The sequence below is a fragment of the Coregonus clupeaformis genome, chromosome 14 (assembly GCF_020615455.1).
Source record: "Coregonus clupeaformis isolate EN_2021a chromosome 14, ASM2061545v1, whole genome shotgun sequence".
Lineage (NCBI taxonomy): Eukaryota > Metazoa > Chordata > Actinopteri > Salmoniformes > Salmonidae > Coregonus > Coregonus clupeaformis.
The window spans coordinates 27,741,825-27,765,402 of NC_059205.1; the positions used below are offsets into that span (position 1 = coordinate 27,741,825).

The 23,578-nt window shown below is 40.9% G+C and overlaps 1 protein-coding gene across 2 annotated transcripts in view; it reads right to left on the reverse strand.

The window, feature by feature from the left end:
- The window catches only part of LOC121581067 (CDK5 and ABL1 enzyme substrate 1-like), a 33,958-nt gene that overhangs the window by 6,593 nt on the left and 3,787 nt on the right, over positions 1 to 23,578 (reverse strand). Inside the window, exons 2-7 of one of the 2 annotated variants that reach the window (XM_041896434.2) lie at positions 11,146 to 11,217; positions 10,689 to 10,781; positions 9,143 to 9,220; positions 2,482 to 2,587; positions 2,139 to 2,298; positions 1,331 to 1,437 (exon numbers count right to left, since the gene is read on the reverse strand). In XM_041896434.2, the coding sequence (XP_041752368.2) occupies positions 1,331 to 1,437; positions 2,139 to 2,298; positions 2,482 to 2,587; positions 9,143 to 9,220; positions 10,689 to 10,781; positions 11,146 to 11,217 (616 nt within the window). The remainder of the gene's footprint in view (positions 1 to 1,330; positions 1,438 to 2,138; positions 2,299 to 2,481; positions 2,588 to 9,142; positions 9,221 to 10,688; positions 10,782 to 11,145; positions 11,218 to 23,578) is intronic. The other variant, XM_041896435.2, reaches the window with a different exon arrangement.

Consider the following 23,578-nt stretch of genomic DNA (forward strand, 5'->3'; position numbering starts at 1 on the left):
TTTTAGGCTGATTTGCCTCATAATTTGTCAACTCGTGCAAAATTGATGTGTCCTACACATCGGAGTGCTGTAGGTTCTGTGCGTGTCTTGACCAATCAGATTACGGTATGTCCAAGTCAAGAAAACTTACCAGCAGCACTTGCAACACTGCAGGTGCGTGAGTGTAATTGGCTCCAATGAGGGTAATTTTCTTAATATTAGGAGTTAAGAAATAAAGTTGACATCATTAGAAATAAGATATTCTCCTCTTTTCTACTGTAAGTATGTAATTCAAAATTAGTTTATTCTGTTGTTGCTAGCGATATTCATAAAAACATTGAAATAAAACAAATATCTTTTCACTTTCTTTCCCCTGCAATATTTCCGTGGACCCCTGCAGTACCCCCAGTTGAATACCTCTGCTGTAGGCTACTAACAGCCGCTGTATATAGCTTACTATGCTCTATGTTCCTCTGGGCAGGGTAAACTTAGCGGTAACGTTTTGTATTTATAGCCCATCTGTTTGTGATAGGAGAAAATGTGAATGTGATCAAATTTGGTTTAGATTCAAACTTGGGCTGGCTAGGCTACCTAGACCTTTTTAATCCAAAAGTATTTACTGGAAATAACCACATCAACACAATAGTGATGACATGGAACAAGTTCATTTTGAATTAGGCCTACAGTTGGATAAGCATACACGATGTAAACCTGCATAAAGCAAACTCAGCCCTGTCAGTTATACTGTAACTCTTGTCTCCGTGTCGAGGAAACCCCCATTAGTCTTGTTTTAAAATATAATTAATATGAACAAGTACAAGGTTGCTGCAGTTTGACAGGGTTTACATCCTCCCCAGGGCCAGGAGTTTTTTCAGCAGTTCTTTTTTAAACCATGTGGCCTGATTAAAAAACTCTGGAGCTTCATAGCCCATATAAACCTTTTTACAACTGATTAATCACTGTCATAGGGTCCAGAGTATTTATCTGGTTAGATTACCAGATCAGGAAAAACTCTGGGCCCCAGGGAAAAAAACTGGGACCTGTGGTGCCACCTCTGGTCTGTGATTATAAATAGAAGCTGGTTGGTTGTTTCTCTTAGGTTGTGTCTCTGACAACTGTTTTTGGAAAAAATTATAATAATCTGAAAAACAAGTTAGATAGGCTCCAAATCTTTCAAATACTTTAGCTTTGCTTGATTGAACTTGTCTGGCACAATGGAACCAATATAATTGCCCAAAGTACAAACCCTGTCCATGTGGCACTAAAGGCAGGCTCAATCAAACTCTCAAAGTATTTTTAAGAAAACAAATGCTGTTTGAACCCATGTCTGGTAAGTAGAGTGGTGTCTCACCATGTATGAGGGGAAGATTAGGACTCTCTTGTGCTTCCCACATGGCCACTGGGGATCGTCCAGCAGATTAGGGTCGTACTCCTGGATCAAGTCCCCCAGATCATTCCCTGTAGGGGACAAAATGACACAGTCACACAATGAACCAAGGATAAACAAACATTGGGGAAAAGAAAGAAAAATAGTGTTTTTCCACTTCTTCTAACACAGTCAAATTAAAATCAAATTTTATTTGTCACATGTGCCGAATACAACAGGTGTAGTAGACCTTACCGTGAAACGCTTATTGACAAGCCCTTAACCAACCATGCAGTTTTAAGAAAATAGAGTTAAGTAAAAAATGTATAAAAAGTAACACAATAAAATAACAATAACGAGGCTATATACAGGGGGTACCGGTACCGAGTCAATGTGCGGGGGTACAGGTTAGTCGAGGTAATTTGTACATGTATGTAGGGGTAAAGTGACTATGCATAGAAGCCCTCAATGTTGAACATGTAATTGTTCAACTAAAACGTCACACTGTGGAAGGTTATGTCTGGGAGAAAGTGATATGTATCATTACCCACTCTGACACAGGCCTACTCCTATGCAGGGGCTCTCTCCAGAATGGAGGCTCCACACATTGACCTGTATGAATGCTACAACTACTCCAGAGGATCCACACATTGACCTGTATGAATGCTACAACTACTCCAGAGGATCCACACATTGACCTGTATGAATGCTACAACTACTCCAGAGGATCCACACATTGACCTGTATGAATGCTACAACTACTCCAGAGGATCCACACACTCATTTGCCTGACCTGTGTCGATGCTGCTCTGGTTGCTGTTGGCCCGGCCCAGGCTGAGGCTGCGGTGGCTGATGTTACGAGACTGAGAGAAGAATGACATGGAGTCTATGGTGTTCCTGCGACCACTGCCCAGGGCGTTGGTGGGGTACAGGAACTGGGTGTACGACACAGTCTATGGAGAAAGAGAGACATACTCACATTTTTAACAGCATGTTATTGTTAAGGCGCTCATGTTCAGGCTCTCACACATGGTCTGGACCCCTGTTTACTTTCTCTTCCTCGATGTGATAACTGATCTGTAACTGAACGCAAGGAGGACAGGATGCGTTTGTCTCCATCTCCAGTCCTCTCTCACCTTTCCGTCGGCCCCCAGCTCCACTCCCTCCAGCCCGATCACCATCTCCTTGGCACTGACCCCGCCCGAGGGGTGCCGTTGCCGCCCGCTTTCCAGTTTCACGTCCCTGTCGGGGCACAACACCTTTAGACATCCACACCCACTGCCAAACAGTCTGCTGTCTAGACTCCACCTCAGCGTCTCTAACTCTATCGATCTAGTTCTATCTTTTACACACAGTTAAATGTGCGTGTTATTGATTTGTAGAGCACCGCACTAACCAATCAGATTCTCCGTTTACCTGTATGTGATCTCTGATTGGGTGGGTGATCTTTGTTAGAATTTGGAATATTAAGAAGCACACAGCGAGGGGTGAAATGAGAGTGTGTGGATTCATACAGACATACTGTAGCATTCTGCCAAGTACGGTTAAAGGAATGCAGGCGGTTGCAGCTCAGACGTTGCATCACCAGTACTCTACATTTCATATCAGTGTGTTAGATTTCTAAATAAAGGGGGTCATATGCTTGACTAAATAAGGAAATGTAGTACTGCACTGAGTTGAAACTGTGTCAGTGGTACATAGTCGTTGAAAATAACCTGTCAGGTTACAGTCTTGAGCAGATGTTCTAGAAAAACACTTCACGGTTCCAGTGTTGCTGTAAAACCATCTACCAACTAAAGGTGTCACCTTCAAATGTTGTGGGGGTTCTGCATTGACTCATACCAAATAACAATGCATTATTGTTAAACTTTCATCATTTCATGGACTTTCACCAGACTGATTTGACTAAAGGGTATATGGTGGTTACAGTTTCCTGTCAGAAAGGCCAGTAGCAATAGCAGGATAAGGCCACTGGACAAGCATGACTGCTTTACAATGACACAGAGGGCCATCACATGACCATTGTTATTAGGAGTAGATGGCAGACTGTCTGAGGTGGAGCTGTGATGAAAATAGCGTTATACGGCACATGGGAAAATCTTGTTGACAGATGCATCACACACACATACAAAGATCCCAAGGCAGCAAACTTTAAGGAAGGGAGATGAGATAAGAAGGGAGGAAACTAAGCAACAACGCTTTCCAGGACAAAGCTTTTCCTTTTGCAAGCCAGGAAAGACAGTTGTTGCAGTCTGTCAAAGGATGAAACGGAGAGGGAAATCAAAGAACGCAGTAGTGGAAGAAAATAAAAAGTATATTGTCAAGTGGCTGACGTATCAATTAATAAGAAATGAGGGGCAAATGTGGCGAAAAAAAAACAGATCTGCCTTTTCACAGAGATAAAACAACAATATCTAAACTATCAGAATCAAACCTAAATGTATTCACATTTAAAAAATGTTTTATTAACAATTAGCAAGGTTAGCAAGAGACCTCCAATTTAGGACTGAGCAATGAAAACTATGTGCTTTTTAATATTAACAACATGAGATGGCTCTAAAAAAAGGAATGTGGAATTGGACCAGATAGAGAACCTAAGAGAAGCCAACCGCATTCTAGGTTCCCAGAATTCTACGGTGCCATTATGTCCCAGAGAGGACTGAGCTAATTAGCAAGGTAATTGAATATTCTAGTTATTATGAACACTGTGGTAAATCAATAAAAACTCTAATTGGGGCAAGAAAGGGAGAAAATGCAGGAGAAAGTCATAACAGACAGAAGCTTGGACTTGTTCACTGTCTAGTTCTACAGTGCCTTCGGAAAGTATTCAGACCCCTTTACTTTTTCCACATTTTGTTACATTACAGCCTTATTCTAAAATTGATTAAAAATAAAAATCCTCATCAAATCTACACACAATACCCCATAATGACAAAGCGAAAACAGGTTTTTAGAAATGTTTGCAAATGTATTAAAAATAAAAAACGGAAATACCTTATTTACATGCATATTCAGACCCTTTGCTATGAGACTTGAAATTGACCTCAGGTGCATCCTGTTTCCATTGATCAACCTTGAGATGTTTCTACAACTTGATTGGAGTCCACCTGTGGTAAATTCAGTTAATTGGACATGATTTGGAAAGGAAAACACCTGTCTATATAAGGTCCTACAGTTGACAGTGCATGTCAGAGCAGAAACCAAGCCATGAGGTTGAAGGAATTGTCCATAGAGCTCCGAGACAGGATTGTGTGGAGCCACAGATCTGGGGAAGGGTACCAAAAAATGTCTGCAGCATTGAAGGTCCCCAAGAACACAGTGGGCTCTATCATTATTAAACCCCTACAACTCATCCAGAATGCCGCAGCCCGTCTGGTGTTCAACCTTCCCAAGTTCTCTCACGTCACCCCGCTCCTCCGCACACTCCACTGGCTTCCAGTTGAAGCTCGCATCTGTTACAAGACCATGGTGCTTGCCTATGGAGCTGTGAGGGGATCGGCACCTCTGTACCTTCAGGCTCTGATCAGTCCCTACACCCAAACGAGGGCATTGCGTTCATCCACCTCTGGCCTGCTGGCTCCCCTTCCTCTGCGGAAGCATAGTTCCCGCTCAGCCCAGTCAAAACTGTTCGCTGCTCTGGCACCCCAATGGTGGAACAAGCTCCCTCACGACGCCAGGACAGCGGAGTCACTCACCACCTTCCGGAGACATTTGAAACCCCACCTCTTTAAGGAATACCTGGGATAGGATAAAGTAATCATTCTACCCCCCCCCCCCCAAAAAAAAAAAAACAACAACAAAAAAAACAAAAAAAAACATATTGTAAAGTGGTTATCCCACTGGCTATAGGGTGAATGCACCAATTTGTAAGTCGCTCTGGATAAGAGCGTCTGCTAAATGACATAAATGTAAATGTAATTCTTAAATGGAAGAAGTTTGGAACCACCAAGACTCTTCCTAGAGCTGGCCGCCCGGCCAAACTGAGAAATCGGGGGGAGAAGGGCCTTGGTCAGGGAGGTTACCAAGAACCCGATGGTCACTCTGACAGACCTCCAGAGTTCCTCTGTGGAGATGGGAGATCCTTCCAGAAGGCCAGCCATCTCTGCAGCACTCCACCAATCAGGTCTTTATGGTAGAGCGGCCAGACGGAAACCACTCCTCAGTAAAAGGCACATGACAGCCCGCTTGGAGTTTGCCAAAAGGCACCTAAAGACTCTCAGACCATGAGAAACTAGATTCTCTGGTCTGATGAAACCAAGATTGAACTCTTTGGCCTGAATGCCAAGCGTCACGTCTGGAGGAAACCTGGCACCATCCCTACGGTGAAGCATGGTGGTGGCAGCATCATACTGTGGGGATATTTTTCAGCGTCAGGGACTGGGAGACTTGGCAGGATAGACGGAAAGATGAACGGAGCAAAGAACAGAGAGATCCTTGATGAAATCCTGCTCCAGAGTACTCAGGACCTCAGACCTGGGCAAAGGTTCACCTTCCAACAGGACAATGACCCTAAGCACACAGCCAAGACAATGCAGGAGTGGCCTCAGGACAAGTCTCTGAATGTACTTGAGTGGCCCAGCCAGAGGCCGGACTTGAACCCGATCGAACATCTCTGGAGAGACCTGAATATAGCTGTGCAGCGATGCTCCCCATCCAACCTGACAGAGCTTGAGAGGATCTGCAGAGATGAATGGGAGAAACTCCCCAAATACAGGTGTGCCAAGCTTGTAGCGCCATACCCAAGAAGACTCGAGGCTGTAATCACTTCCAAAGGTGCTTCAACAAAGTACTGAGTAAAGGGTCTGAATAATTATGTAAATTAAATAAAAAAAAAACTGTTTTTGCTTTGTCATTATGGGGTATTGTGTGTGTAGATTGATGAGGCGGAAAAAACAATTTAATCAATTTTAGAATAAGTCTGTAATGTAATTAAATGTGGAAAAAGTCAAGGGGTCTGAATACTTTCCGAATGCACTGTATGTCTCATGGACATAATGTCAGTGATCCTTATTTTACATGGCACTGAGTATTTACATTTTAGGACAGGCATGGGATTTTCACTTGGTCAGTTCTTTACATAGTCAGTCAAGGGTATTTTGCTGCAGCGACACTCCCAAGACCCATCCAAAAACGTTATTTAACTTTCAACAATCAATTACAGGTGTAGGATTCTAATTTGATCACCCTGTTGTAGGAGAACATTCCTGCAATGCAGCAAATGTAAAACTTGTGTATTTGAGGTTTAAAAAGTATTCTGAAGTTTGTAATTCCCACTTTGAATTTTCAGACTTGATTATCCTTTACAAAAGATTTATCAACCTCAACAAAAATGGCTATTCATTATAATCCACATTTCCTTTTGCTGCTGTAGCAAACATATGTAGCAGCATTGGGCATTCAGGGCTGAGGCTATTGGATATCACTAGGGGCTTCACTAGCTCTTTAAAACATATTGATGTATGGCTAGGTTTACTAAGCCCCTGGAATGGTGCCTTCTTTCTCTTTTATTCTCTGTGTTGATCAGTTATTTTTCTCTTACACTTCCTCCAACACAAGCTCTTTCGTGAGGAGCACCAGGACCAAGGTCACAACAACACTGCCACATTCCCCATACACAGGCAGGCAGGCCAGGTGGGAGGCTACCAGGCCGGAGAGTGTTCAGGACTACTATGGTTTCCCATAACATGTAGGAGTCTGAACCTCGTGTTGCAATAAGAAAGATGACTACTGATAAGCCAGGCTTTCTCTTCCAAGGGCCAAAAAATATCACCTCTAACCACACAGGGAGGATAAACAAGATGACCAACAACAAACTGGGATATCATGTGTAAACTCCAAACAGAAACTCCAAAATGCTCTATTATGGATGGATCATTGGGTCCACACCGAAATGTTGTAATGTGTGTTATGCAATTGCAACAAAGCGCATGCAAAGTTATCAGTGAATGCTGAGATAAAAGCATGCTACGGAATCTTTGATGGCAGCAATGACTTGAGGAAAGGTGCAGCCTACATGATAACAGCAAAGCCACAAACGTTTGCAACGGGCAAAACAGTGTCGTATTAGAACAAAAAAACAACAACTTCATGACATCTTCCAAAGAGATATAGCGACACAGCCAATAGCAACCTATAGGCCAGAGGACTGGTGGGAGGAGCTATAGGAGTACGGGCTCATTGTAATGGCTGGAATGGAATTAATGGAACGTATCAAACACAAACATATAGAAACCACGCTTGACTCCCTTCCATTCATTCCATTCCAGCCATTACAATGAGCCTGTCCTCCTATAGCTCCTCCCACCAGCCTCCTCTGCTATAGGCCTATATGAAAACATAGGGAAATGGATACAAACCTTAAAGGGAAAATCCACTCAAATACTATCTTTTGGTATTTTTTTCATTAGTCCACTGTTGATACAGTCCCAAAATGTTTTGCATGTCAGCATTCAAGTTTTCAAGATATTGTACTTCATGAGGCGGCGAAATGCATCATTTGAGTGGGTTTTCCCTTTAAATGGGTGTGATTAATTACTTGTTCATCTTTCTTACAAAAAGGTTTTGTTGTTGTAAAAAAAAGTATCTACCAAAACCAACAAGTCCAGGAAATTGTTCAATCTAACAATGTTCAAACCTCCCAATGTAATAAAGTAGCAGTTATAGGAGATTATATATGCAGAAACAAAAGGGATGAGGATCGTTCCACGAAAAGAGTGCCTTTTATTTTATGTAGAAATTGTGCACCAAAATATAATTTTAAAAACCTGTTATATTAAATGATGTGCCGTTTAAAATAAGCCACATGGAGAATTCAATAAATCCGATTTTTTAGATGAATAAAGCGATTTGTTGTTATAACAAGGTTGTTAGCAACGTGAAAATCATTGTGGAAAGTCGACTACAAAACCCACAATGCAATGCTCTTTCTCTGGGCTGGCTGGCTAGCTAGCAAGCAAACGTAGCTACACATAATAATACCAAAGTCAAGATCAGCATGTTTAGTGGCTGTAAAAATCGCTTGTTTAGGAATCCATCTCACCGAATTCAACTTGCAGTTGGTCTCCGCCAAGGTGAGTGCAGAGTACGTTGCTATGGCAACAACGGCCCTTTCCCCACGTTTCCCACAGACACAGGTAGCCTAGTGGTTAAGAGCGTTGGGCCAGTAAGGTCGCTGGTTCGAATCCCGAGCCGGCAAGGTGGGAAAATCTGCCGTTCTGCCCTTGAGCAAGGCAGTTTGGGTTAAATGCGGAACACACATTTCGGTTGAATGCATTCAGTTTTGCAACTGACTAGGTTTTCCCTTTACATTGCGAGATGGTATTTAAGGAGAAACTGAGTTTAATAATTTGGTACATGGTTTATATTGAGCACATCTAAGCGAAATATATACTTTGTCATGAAGATATACTGTAAACGGATGGATGTGTTCTAGACAAGTATGCCCATATGTTACCATCTATTGGCTGATTTGGCGATCTGGAGTGCAGGTAATTGTTTTAAAAGCGTGTAGCTATGACACGTTCCTACATGATTTCCTGAATTCATAGACGGACCACTTAGAAGTTAAATCATGGGGGGAAATAATTACCTCGAGATGGGAAACAGTGTTTTTTTTATTAAGTTGAACATGTGCTCTTATGACAGAATGTTAAAATTAGGTGAAATTAAACGTTTTTTTTTACCAAGTTACACTTCTCAAAAGGCACCGAATTGGTGGAATGAACCATGAGAGAATGGAGGGAAAGCATGGAACGAAGGAACAAAGGTTGGGAGGATGGCATGCTGTAGGATACATACCCTGCTTGGCTACAATCTCGATAGGGCAGGACAGAAAATACACTATAAAGGGATCTTCTGCCACTGATTAGGACTATCCTATAAAACAAAAATGATAAATATGCTAATTAGGAATTAACTCTGAAAAATACATTCAGATCTACAGGTAAAGATGGAGAAAAAAAGTGCGCAGTAAAACAATCTAGATTTAGAAAACTAAATGAAATACTGTATTTTTTTATATGTGTTGTGTGAGTGTTATGTAGTCAGAGGTTTGGGGACAAAATGATGCATTTTTTTATAGAGATCTTTTAAAATGAGGCTACTAGCCATGTCTTGAGTTGGAGACTAAAAAATACCAAACTTGTTTATCTTACAATATTAGAATATCAGCTGCACATGAGGTAAAACAATTGAACAATAAAGTTGCATAACTAACACTTAATAAACTGTCACTGATTTATACCTTCTGAGTTATGACATCCAATAAGAGGCCTACTCACTGACTAATATCAATGTCACAGGCAGAATGTGACTTATGGCAATTTATTACTACTGTATATGGCACACTGATAAGCTAGATACGAGTAAATACAAACAACAACAGCATAGATGTACTCCTTTTTCTTCCTGGGACAAAAGAAAGACCCGTACAAATACCTGTCAAGAATGATATTTCAAAAACAATTAATCAAAAAAAATGGGTCCAGTACACCCAAGTGTAAAAGAAGCTTGAGGTTTGTAGCAAAAAAATGCCAGAATAAAATGCTAGTTGAATGATCTGTATAATACAAAATTAAGTGCCATGGAAATAGTTTAACCGTCTATTTCCTTTTAGATTCCAGAAAATAGTCATAAAAGGTGATAATATTCATTACTGAGAGAAGCTGCTGAACAATAGCTACATATAACTGTGTGAATATATAAAATAAATCAGTGTGCTAAAATGTCTTCAGTGCTCTGGAATTTCTAAGTGAACATGCATGCACCATTGTATATAAAAGTGAGAGAGTGATGTGTTGCATGACTCATTTGTAATTAAAATGGTGTGATCCTTACTGTATAGCTTTAACAAAATATACAAAACAAGATCTAAACTCGATTTGAGATTATTTCAGTGAAAACTAACCAGACTCCCAATGAACTGCTGAGCAGTCTGATACATTTATCAATCGATAAGACAATTTATCAATCAATAGTACATTCATTGATACAGTACTTCTAAGCTATAAGGAATAACCTTCAATTAAGGTTATTGGTCCTCTGTAGCTCAATTGGTAGAGCATGGCGCTTGTAACACCAGGGTAGTGGGTTCGATCCCCGGGACCACCAAACGTAAAAATGTATGCGCACATGACTGTAAGTCGCTTTGGATAAAAGCGTCTGCTAAATGGCATATTATTTATATTATATTATAATTAATAACCTACATCTCTTGTCCAAGATTTAGGCTAAAGTTGGGTCACCTGATAGATATTCAAACCGCTGAGTGTTCATTGGGGGGCATCCTGCCATTTTCCATTGAAACTTTGTACGGAATTAGGGCTGGGGTTGTTGTCATTCATACCTTCCATTGCGCATATCATGTTGCCTCATGTTTTTGATGAAGTGAACCTTCTTGAAGCTCTTTGGTCGGGGTGAACCTGAGAGGGTTCTGCATCTAAAAAAACACACCAAATAAATAAGACCGATCAAAACAAAATGTGATTCATTGGGATCCATTTCAGCCGTAAAGACAACATATATTTTTACAACTCTAAACAGAGAGACGGAGCCAGACCAATACATTACCGCAGCAGCATGACGTTCCCACCATCACTACCCCACAGCAAATAAAAGTACTCCACAAATCAAACTGAAGTGAAATTACAGTTCCCCCAATGTCATTATTTACCAAAATACTTCCCTGGCTAAAGCTGTTATTGACTTGTCAAGTACAGCTCTAAAATAAGAGCAAACCAAACGTATGTTTCTGAGTGGTGTGCTGAGTTGTGCGGAACGTGACAGTTGTTGCTATACAGTACCTGCGTAGAGGGGCGTTCTCCTCAATGTCTTCCAGTGTCTCCAAGGAGGAACGCTGAGAGATGAGCCTCCGTCTGTGGATGGAGGAAGAGAGGGAGAAGGAGAGGGAAATAAGAAGCAGTTGTTAGAATAAATGCTGGTTAAAGGTATGGAGTTTACAAGCAACTTGCGGTGCTGCTAAACAGCTCTTACCTGGCCCTGGAAGAGGAAGGACTGGACACAATAAGCATTAGGCCTATTTATAATATTTTATTCTGCATTGCAAGATTTTTGTGAAATATGATTGCTAAATTTGGTCATTCATTTGGTAATGATTATGCATATTAAAGTCATGGGCTTACCATAACAAAATGTGGTGATGTAATAAATAAATAATAAAAGGGGCATAGCACTCTTAACCATGGGATTTCACATGTAAATAGAGTGAGGTTGCTTGTTCATGATAAACCCTGAACACATTTCTTTATCATTCATGGTATAAACCAAGTCATCCCTTATTTTACAGCAACCAAGGCAATTCTACCCAAATACAATGGTAGACCTCCACTATATCAGCATTGGATAACCTTCCAGAAATCGTCAACATTGTACTGTTTCAAACACAAATCTTCAAATCATTGAAGATCTAAAAGCAACAATGATCATCAATAACAATCATTTTCATAGTTCTTTAACAGTCTGGAGAATGAATGAGTAGCCTAAACTAACTTGACCTCATAGTCTGGCCCATGTGCCTCCCAAGTCAGATTTGAAGCATAGCTAAAGCTTCTATGGCTGTGTGCTGTGCTGTCTCTTACTAAGCAGAGCTGTAATCATGGAATCAAGTAAATCACTGACATCAACACTGCCTGGCTGCCGTCGTCAATGACCACTGTTGTGTTCTAAATTCTGACCAGCAGCCTCTTTGTGAGATCATGTAGAATGGTTAGAACAATCTAGAGACAGGCACTGGTTTAGTTGGTAACTAAGAGGATAAAGCCAGGGGAGGCATAGCTCTGCAAATCTTAATTGCAAAAAACCTATTATTTGGCAGGGAATACTATTTGTAGATCAGTGATTCGACACCTCAATTTGCTCCTCTCCACCAAACTCGGTTTGGAAGAAGTTGCTAACTAGCGCTAGCGTAATTGTCAACTAGCGTTAGCATATACTTCCAGTCATTGCGCTATCTGCTAGCAGATATGCTAGTAGATACCATAGACTTCGACAAAGATTATGGATATACTGACAAGATACTTGTCTCTCCGCCCTAACAATGGGAGTCATTGTCCACAAAGCAGCATGGCAGGCTGTCTAGCTCCCACCTATCCTTTCTTTAGAATGGTGGACACATGTAATTATATTAATACTTGTTTGAATATTTGATGAGGGTTGTTGACATCAACTGCCTGTATTCAAATGGAGAGATGCTATGCTACTAGCCTCTGATATAAAGTGTTTTTTCTCAAAGTGTAGGGGATGTCACGTCCTACTTATATCAGTACACTCGTAACAACCTAAGCATTATGAAACTTCTATTCAATCAAATAAACCATTCATTTTTTTGCTGACCACAATCGACACTTGTTGACCTCCATATAAAAACTCCTTATTGGTGGCCGAAAAATGCCCCCTGCTGGAGTGAGACAGATTTTCTGCCGAGGTGGGCCTCTCTCTTTAACTGTCCCAGACAGGTTTATGAGATCGGCGACAAAATCCCAGTGTCGTTGCCTACTTGGGGCACGCGGCCGTCACCGACGCTCGTTTAATGTGAGCGGGTCAGAGACGCAATCATCAATGCCGGGCGTACACTACACAACTTTCAAAATCCTAACATCGTGTAACGGTTAAGGTGTTGGCTTGTAATCGCTGGACCTGGGTTCGAGTCCAGCTTAAGCAAATTGAGGTGTAGAATCACTGATGTACAAAAAGTATTCCCTGCCAAATAATAGGCTTCTGCTTTCAATATACTTTGTAACCATAATTTACTCAAGTGTTTCCTTTACTTTGGCAGTTACCTGTATGTCTCTCCACCTTCTCCCTGGAGAACATATTAACACAAACAGCTAGGCTATAGCAGTCAGCTGAACAAATACAGGCCTCTCACTCTGTTACAAACACTCTGTTACAAATTATTAGGTTCACTCACTTACAGATGGCCTACTACGCCGTCTTTGTTTTTGAGTAGAGGACGAAAGTCTTATTACTCGGAAGCAACTTTCCTTTTTTTAAATGTTTTTGGACAGAATACAATTTTTCCTTTGACTACTAGGTTTTTCTTTCACAGCTCGTACAGTACACATTTGATGAACTGAACCCTCTGAAAATCCAGCTGGCATGGAAACTAGTTTCCACAGTTCAGCGGGAGACTAGGATTTTGATCCAGCCATATTAGATGAGCAATGGCAGGCCAGCCATGACATGGTTTTTGGCAAAGGACAGTTTCCACACCAGTGTAAACTGTGGACACAATAACACATGGACCAGACCAGACCACTCATTCACTTCAGACAAAACTGTGACACAACCAGCTATTGATGTTTAACTGAGGGTAAGGTTGAATTCTGGATCAATAGAATCCAATCCAATGGTCTGACATTAACAAGGACTGGTCAGACTCAGAAGCTTCAAAGCAGAGCACAGGCTACTTCGGATTCTTGCCTCCTTCAACGTTGAAAGAACAACAAAGGCATCTGTTAGAAGAGCTGCCAATGAAAGACCCTGTTTGTCTGTGTCTTTGTTGCCTTAAGTGGTTGTTTTCAAGCCCTGTTCACAATGACAATGAATCATTTCAAGCAAGGTCAATGATCAATCTTTACAATAAACGTCAAAACAAAATCCATATGTAACCTGTCTGCTATGCTTGCCATTTTTAGGTTACGGAGCTGTAGTGCTCTAGAATATTAAATTGTTTCACACGCACACCCATTGGCAGCATGCCATGGACATTGTCTTCCCGCTCCACTGTCGGGTGACAGAGTGGAATTAAATGGGTCGTTCCACCAATTCGGTGCCTTTTGAAACGTGTAACTTGGTCAATAAAACGTTTGATTTCACCTAATTGTAACATTCTGTCATAAAGAGCACATGTTCAACTTCATAAAAAACACCAAAAAGAAAGGTGGACCAAGGCACTGTTCATATAATTAATTAAAATGCCTTTATTTGTATGGCATGTTCAATGGAACAAAGATTTTAAAAACTCGTTTCGGTTGCATGGCCTTAGTCAGGGAGTACGAAAACATTTTCCCATCAAGAGGTTAAATTAAAACGTTACTATAGTAAGTGCCTATTAAAGGCCCAGTGCAGTCCCCAAAAATATTTTACTGTGTTTTATATATATTTCCACACTATGAGGTTGGAATAATACTGTGAAATTATAAAATTGATGATAATGGCCTTTAAGTGTAAGAGCTGTTTGAAAAGAACGCCTGATATTTCAGCGGGCTTAGGTAGGATGGTGTTGTGGCCTGCCTGGTGACGTCACCTCTTTGCCAATAACAGCAAATGTTCCGTTTTCCCCTCCCCACTCAGACCACTCCCAGGCAGTCCTATCAAAACTCTTGTTTGAGAAATTGCTCTTTGCTAAGAGCAGTAAGGTAATTCATTGTTACCCAGAAATGATTTGATACTGAGATAAAAACGTCTGCATTGGACATTTAAGTGCCAAATAAAGTAACAGGGTTGACCATAAGAGGGTTGATGATTTCATCTTAATATCAGCTATAAATCCCCTTGTGACAGGGGGAATGGAAGCTTGTTGTGTGCAACCGGGAGGAGCAATTGAATGCAAGCTTCACGAAAATGTTTAATTTAAGAATTTCTAGCCTGTCTATCTATGGGTAACAGGGTTGACGTGTTATGCACGGCCCGCTCAGTTTTCTAACACAAAACACCAGAAAATGGCCAGATATCTTCACCATATTAAAACGAGAGTTCAGTTCACGTAATAGGGTTGACCTTAAAACGAGGGGCAGACTCACTAATCACATGAAATAAATAATCCTCAGAAATGACTGTCAAACCAACAAAATAACTACGGCTTTACAATGGTAGTGAGAAATGCTGGGGTTAACTAGCTAGTAGTGCATAAGTAACAGACCTTCTCAAAGACGATAAGCTAGCTAGCTAACTTTAGCTAGCTATATGCCTTACTGTAACCTAACGTTACAACGTTACAGACAGTATTGGACATTATGAAGACTTCTGTTTGAAAGTCCATAACTATGGATGTTATTGTTATACTTTCTGATCTAGACTCTTATGTTGGATCTTATTTTCTTTCAACCAGGGGAGAGTGTGCAAAAGGGGAGCCAGCCTTCAGAGAGAGCTTTGCGAAGTTGGGAAAACTCAGATCCATTGCCAAAGAGGGTGAGTAAACATTGTCACCGAATATAACCAGTGCCAGTTAATGTCCTAGGCCCATATTCATAAAGCGTCTTAGAGTAGAAGTGCTGATCAAGGATCAGATCCCTCCTGGTTGTAACTTCCTAAATATGGGCCCTGATCATTTTCACTTCCTTCTCAACCCTATCATGTAGCAATCAAATTCAAGAGGAAGCCAGCTGATTTTCCATCATTTAACAAGACAATATCTCCATGTCATGCTGGGTTAAGAGCCTCTAGGTCTGTGTAAGGGACATGAAAGAACACAGTCATGTGCACTTTTAATATGAATAGTGTTATCTAAGATGGATAAAACAATTTTGTACACCCCTGTTGAAAAAATATTACATCTGGAAACACAGCAGTGCGTCTATAATATTTTCAAAAACATCCGATATGATGCAGGTTTTCTTTTGATAACTTTAGGCTATTATAATGGTTACTATTCCTGATGCATTGGTCCATGTATTTGTCTTTTAGGTACACCTGTGTTGGTGCTGTCAGCATCAGTGCCTACGCTGTCAACAACCTTCCAGTATTCAGATTACAACATGCAAGAGAAATTCTGCACATCATCATCATCATCAGACTTTCTTGTTGTATAGTGGTTAGTTGAATGACTGCTCAGAAATTAGACTGTGTTACTATCGGAATGTTGTTCCTTGTCCAAATGCAACGGATTAAAACTGTCATTACTGTTACACAAAACTGTCGGTGGTGTAGTTTAATTTCAACTGTTAACATTTTGGATTTTTTCAAATGATGAATTAATCAAGAAGCATAAATCAAAGTTAGATTTTTACTTTGTTACAGTAGACAACAGAACAATGATACATGGAAAGTTCTACAGGTAAAATCAGATAAAAAGCTGTACTGATAAATACAAATACAGTTCAATAAGCAATATCTACAGTGACAACATTAGTTGATTTAGCCTACTCCTGCTCCTTAACTCCCAATCACTGTTTACCTCTTAGACAGGGTTTGATGGTCAGGCTGAGCCAACCACATCCCCAGCTAGCCTGACACCCAAGTTGTTTCAAATCAAACGGGAACATTTCTCCACTCCTCAAACCAGGGAATGCTGTGAACTCTGCCTGAATGTATACAGCTCTGCCTCCCTGACAACCACCACAAGGCCTAGAATGTCCCCAGTCTAGCGAGCAGCATGATGGATGCCACTAGATTTTGAAGCCTGTCCATCAAGTCCTTGAGGACGCCAATGGACTTGCTAATCTTGTCTGCTGTTTGCTCAGTCATGTTTGGATGCAGGCCCTTCAAAAAATGACTTCAATAAATTGAAATGTTCCAGGTGTAAATCAAGGGGGATATTCTTTCCCTTCCCATTACAGAACCTGTTCCAAGTAAGACTTTGTGCCACCGAGGGGAAAGAGTGGCACCGACTTGCAAAGTCAGTAGAATGGTACTGTAGGCATATTGGCTATGACCATAGGCCTTGTAGAACAACAGAGCTACAGTGTATAACCTCAACAATATCTCTCCATCACCCTCCTTCACTGCATCCTGCATGTTGGACAGGAAGAAGCCAAAGCTGAGTCTTGCCTCAGTATGTTGGTTTTGTGGCCCCAACCGTTTACCATTTAAGAATCAAACGGAAGCAAACAAAGCAAATGAAACAGGGAGGGCCATACCTGAATTTGTCCAATTGAAACTATCATTTGTGTTTTCCGTTTGGAGTAAATGCTTTCTGTTGCAAAACGTTTTGCAACAGAATCGGCGTAATGCATCTGGCACTGAATCTACTACAAATATGTGATGTTTTTTTTTCTCATGGTTCTCTCTTGTTTTGCTGTATGTGTAGACATGTCTACAACCTGGCAAACGGCATGGGAGATGCTTCCTTTGTAGAGGTTTCCCCTGGACGTACACTACCAGTCAAAAGTTTGGACACACCTACTCATTCAAGGGTTGTTCTTTATTTTTACATTGTAGAATAATAGTGAAGACATCAAAACTATGAAATAACACAAAAAAGTGTTAAACAAATCAAAACAGATGATAACCCTATTTGGTAAAAGACCAAGTCCATATTATGGCAAGAACAGCTCAAATAAGCAAAGAGAAACAACAGTCCATCATTACTTTAAGACATGAAGGTCAGTCAATACCGAAAATGTCAAGAACTTTGAAAGTTTCTTCTAGTGCAGTCGCAAAAACCATCAAGCGCTATGATGAAACTGGCTCTCATGAGGACCGCCACAGGAATGGAAGACCCAGAGTTACCTCTGCTGTAGAGGATAAGTTCATTAGAGTTACCAGCCTCAGAAATTGCAGCCCAAATAAATGCTTCACAGAGTTCAAGTAACAGACACATCTCAACATCAACTGTTCAGAGAAGACTGTGTGAATCAGGCCTTCATGGTTGAATTGCTGCAAAGAAACCACTACTAAAAGGACACTAACAATAAGAAGAGACTTGCTTGAGCCAAGAAACACGAGCAATGGACATTAGATCGGTGGAAATTTGTCCTTTAGTCTGGAGTCCAAATTTGAGATTTTTGGTTCCAACCGCTGAGTCTTTGTGAGACGCGGTGTGGGTGAACGGATGATCTCCGCATGTGTATTTCCCACCGTAAAGCATGGAGGAGGTGGTGTTATGTGTGGGGGTGCTTTGCTGTTAACACTGTCTGTGATTTATTTAGAATTCAAGGCACACTTAACCAGCATGGCTACCACAGCATTCTGCAGCGATTCGCCATCCCATCTGATTTGGGCTTAGTTGGACTATCATTTGTTTTTCAACAGGACAATGACCCACCACACTTCCAGGCTGTGTAAGGGCTATTTTACCAAGAAGGAGAGTGATGGAGTGCTGCATCAGATGACCTGGCCTCCACAATCCCCCGACCTCAACCCAATTGAGATGGTTTGGGACGAGTCGGACCACAGAGTGAAGGAAAAGCAGACAAGTGATCAGCATATGTAGGAACTCCTTCAAGACTGTTGGAAAAACATTCCAGGTGAAGCTGGTTGAGAGAATGCCAAGAGTGTGCAAAGCTGTCATCAAGGCAAAGGGTGGCTATTTAAAGAATATAAAATATAAAATACAGTGGGGAAAAAAAGTATTTAGTCAGCCACCAATTGTGCAAGTTCTCCCACTTAAAAAGATGAGAGAGGCCTGTAATTTTCATCATAGGTACACGTCAACTATGACTGACAAAATTAGAAAAAAATATCGAGAAATTTCACTGCTCTAGAGGAGATCTGCATGGAGGAATGGGCCAAAATACCAGCAACAGTGTGTGAAAACCTTGTGAAGACTTACAGAAAACGTTTGACCTGTGTCATTGCCAACAAAGGGTATATAACAAAGTATTGAGAAACTTTTGTTATTGACCAAATACTTATTTTCCACCATAATTTGCAAATAAATTCATTAAAAATCCTACAATGTGATTTTCTGGAGAAAAAAATTCTCAATTTGTCTGTCATAGTTGACGTGTACCTACGATGAAAATTACAGGCCTCTCTCATCTTTTTAAGTGGGAGAACTTGCACAATTGGTGGCTGACTAAATACTTTTTTTCCCCACTGTATATGTTCATTTGTTTAACACTTTTTTGGTTACTACATGATTCCATGTGTGTTATTTCATAGTTTTGATGTCTTCACTATTATCCGACAATGTAGAAAATAGTAAAAAATAAAGAAAAACCCTGGAATGAGTAGGTGTGTCCAAACGTTTGACTGGTAATATTTCTGACACCTGTTGCAATGTCAGTGATGTCACCAAATATGATGAATCTGTCCACAATGTGACAGAGAGATGCAGCCAGCTCCTCAAACCGTCTGGGACATCTGTTGAGACAAATTGAAAACAGTGTAATAACAACAATGATAAATACACATTTGTTAATGCAATATACATGACAAAAGAGCTATGATATTTCAACAATACAGCTCTGGAAATAATTAAGAGACCACTGCAAAATTATCAGTTTCTCTGGTTTTACTATTTATAGGTATGTGTTGTTTGGGTAAAAATAAAAATTTTGTTTTATTCTATAAACTACTGACAACATTTATCCCAAATTCCAAATAAAAATATTGTCATTTAGAGCATTTATTTGCAGAAAATGACAACTGGTCAAAATAACAAAAAATATGCAGTGTTGTCAGACCTCGAATAATGCAAAGAAAATAAGTTCATGTTCATTTTTAAACAACACAATACTAATTTTTTAACTTAGGAAGAGTTCAGAAATCAATATTTGGTGGAATAACCCTGATTTTCAATCACAGCTTTCATGCGTGCTCTCCACCAGTCTTTCACATTGATGTTGGGTGACTTTATGCCCCTCCTGGCGCAAAACTTCAAGCAGCTCGGCTTTGTTTTGAAGGCTTGTGACCATCCATCTTCCTCTTGATCACATTCCAGAAGTTTTCAATGGGGTTCAGGTCTGGAGATTGGGCTGCCCATGATAGGGTATTGATCTGGTGGTCCTCCATCCACACCTTCATTGACCTGGCTGTGTGGCATGGCGCATTGTCCTGCTGGAAAAACCAATCCTCAGAGTTGGGGAACAATGTCAGAGCAAAAGGAAGCAACTTTTCTTCCAGGACAACCTTGTACTTGGCTTGATTCACGCGTCCTGCACAAAGACAAATCTGCCCGATTCCAGCCTTGCTGAAGCACCCCCAGATCATCACCGATCCTCCAAATTTCACAGTGGGTGCGAGACACTGTGGCTTGTAGGCCTCTCCAGGTCTCCGTCTAACCATTAGACGACCAGGTGTTGGGCAAAGCTGAAAATTGGACTCATCAGAGAAGATGACCTTACTCCTGTCCTCTAGGGTCAAATCCGTATGGTCTTTTGCAAACCTCAGCCTAGCTTTTCTTTGCTTCTCATTGATGAAGGGATTTTTTCTAGCTTTGCACGACTTCAGCCCTGCCCCTAGGAGCCTGTTTCGAACCGTCCTCGCCATGCACTTCACCCCAGCTGCCATTTGCCATTCTTTTTTGTAGGTCACTTGATGTCATCCTACGGTTGTTGAGTGACATTCGAATGAGTTGGCGGTCATCCAGGTCAGTAGAGAGTCGTTTTCACCCTCTGCCGGTCTGTAGCTTTGTTGTCTCCAATGTCTGCTGCTTGACCTTGTTCTTATGTTAAGGATGGAAGCAACCTGATGCTCACTGTATCCCTTTGCCAGTAAAGCCAGAATTGAACCCTTCTTTTCCTCACTCAAAACTTTCCTTTTCAACTCTTTTGGCATGGTCAATAGTTATTTTTTGATTAATATTACTTTTGAGGTACTATTAGCACTGTTTTTGCCATCCAGCTGGTCCTATTGCAAGAGGATAGTGATGACCACAGCAGTGGTTTTTATACTTTTCCTCGTTAAATAAGATTTGGTTCAGATGATCGCCTAATCAGTACCTAATTCAGTAGAATGAGGTGTGCCTGTGTTGGAATTCAACAGACACTGGAATGGAATGGCTGTCATACATGTAGAGATGCTGATTTAAGAAAAATGTGCAGTGGTCTCTTAATTTTTTCCAGAGCTGTATATATAAAAATATATATATATTACAGGGTAAACCAATTGTAAAGGTATCATTTCATTGTTTTCTAGAATAAGTTCTCAGATATGTTGGACATTTTCAAGCATTTCATTTTTACTTATACACCACTAGCTAGCTAGCTAAATAGCTAGCTAGGAGTCCAAGTAATGTTCAACATTACGCAGACTCATTAATATCAAATTATGTAGATATATTTACCATTTGTATGTGACATGAACCTCATCCACAACAATCCCCATGAGGTTCTCTCGATACAATGTTGATGGAAGCATATTCTGCCACTTGTCGTTCAGCAACCAAGACTCTGGGCTACCGAAAAGAACCTGGCAACGTCCATGGAGGATGTGCTCATCATTATTTACACCAAGCTGCATAGCAGTGATCCCCAGCGCGTCGCAGCCTTTCTGATCTGGTCCTCCATGGAGGGTGACCAATGGCAACAACAACAAGAATTGGGTTCTTGATCCGTCCCATTTTCTTGACAACCAGTGGAGCTAGCTGATAAATCAAGCTCTTCGCGAACCCAGTCGGGAGAAGAGCGAAAAGCCTTCAATGCAGTTATGCCCTCCAGTTCCAACACCAACCTGCTCAAGAGCAGCCATTGTTGTTATGGTTTTCAACTTCTGTGCCCAGTTCTCGTTGTAGTCATCAAATCAACCACCCCTACAGATTATTAGAGGACGGAAGGGAAACATTCAAACTGTTTGAATCTGGTTGTGGTCAGACTGTATCCGTGTAGTGAAACAGAATATAAGCTTGCAAGATCAGGATGGTTCGTACGAGGCTACAGAGGACCGCCTGGAGTTTGATAAATGGCATTGGCACTTGGATTGGAACCGGTGCTATGGTCAGATGACATGAAAATAGAGCTCTTAGGCCACGCACACCAGTGGTGGGTTTGGTGTTGAAAAACAGAAGCATATACAGAAAAGTACCCCATACCTATGGTAAAATATGGTGGTGGCTCTTTGATGTTATGGGGCTATTTTGCTTCCATTGGTCCTGGGGCCATGAACTTTACCAAGACATAACAGCCAAAAACCTGGTTGCCTCTGCCAGGAGGCTGACACTTGGCCGCAAGTGGGTCTTCCAGCAAGACAATAACCCCAAGCACTAATCAAAATCCACAAAGAAATGGTTAATTGACCACAAAATCTACATTTCAAGTCTCCCCCATTGAAAACCTGTGTTGTGAATTGAAAAGGGCAGTCCATAAAATCAGACAAAGGATATCAAGGATCTGGAAAGATTCTGTATGTAGGAATGGTCTAAGATTCCTCCCAATGAGTTCTCCAATCTCAAAACATTTTAGAAAAAGGCTCAGTGTCGTTATCGTCGCAAGGCGAGGGTACTATAGTATTGAAAACAGGGATGGCAATAATTCTGACCTGTACCTTTTTGAGATTTTTTTGTATGACTTGTTTGACAAAACCTCTTTCTCTGTGCAATTGTATTAGTAGAAAATAATATAATTGAAAAAAGAATTGGAGCATACAATATAGCTCAGCATTTGTATTATTTATTTTATAAAGTGTTTTTTGCTTTTTATCAAGGGTGCCAATAAACCCAACTGTTTATTGTTCAAGACACAGACCCGCGTGGTTAGTTGCCCCTGCACCTCTCTGATTCAGAGGGGTTGGGTTAAATGCGGAAGACACATTTCAGTTGAATGCATTCAGTTGTACAACTGACTAGGTATCCCCCTTTCCCTTTCCCAGTGGCTTGACATCCAGTAAAACCACACTGAATCCATCCGTTGTCCATCCCTTAAAATAGCATGTTGTTTAGGGTGAGAAACAGTGCAACTAGCATTGTGGAACTTGAACTAGTGAACTTGTACTCAGAGATCCATTTCGGAACTAAGGAGTAATCCATGCTGACTAGCTTGTCTCCAGACTCATTACCAGTAATGTTTTGATTATGGTGGCGTTTTTAACCATATCCTACAGCTGCTTTTGAGCTTTTGCTTACAGTTCAAGCCTCAAGGTTTTCAGAAGAAAACTAGGCTAAGTCTGCTGCTTACATAAACATGTGATTATGCCAACCATGACATCACCGAACAACAATCAACCTCCTAACCTAAAGGATATGACTCAATCGCACAAAACTGCAAAGGACCAGACCATTGTAATGGTTTATACTGCATGTGGTTTCTCTTCTATGGCTTCATAGTCTCCCCATAGTAGGCTTCTGATCACAACGAGGACTTCTGAAAAATGGTTTAAAACATGGGGAGACTTTGCAATGTATAATTGAATTAACTGCATAAAAAACTGTCAATCATCAACAATTTCTATGAAATTGATTTTGTGCCAACAATGCTCACTACGCTAAATATACATTTAATTTTAAACCGGTTGAAACAGATCAACACCTCCGGCTGAAACACCTCAGTCTTACACAATGGCCTTTTCCATTCTAGTCTAATTTATGAGTCTAGGTTGAGCAGTAGAATACTGCAGCCTATGTAGACCCAGCCATCATCTGCATGCATTCAAACCAGTGCACACCGAACAAGAGGATGG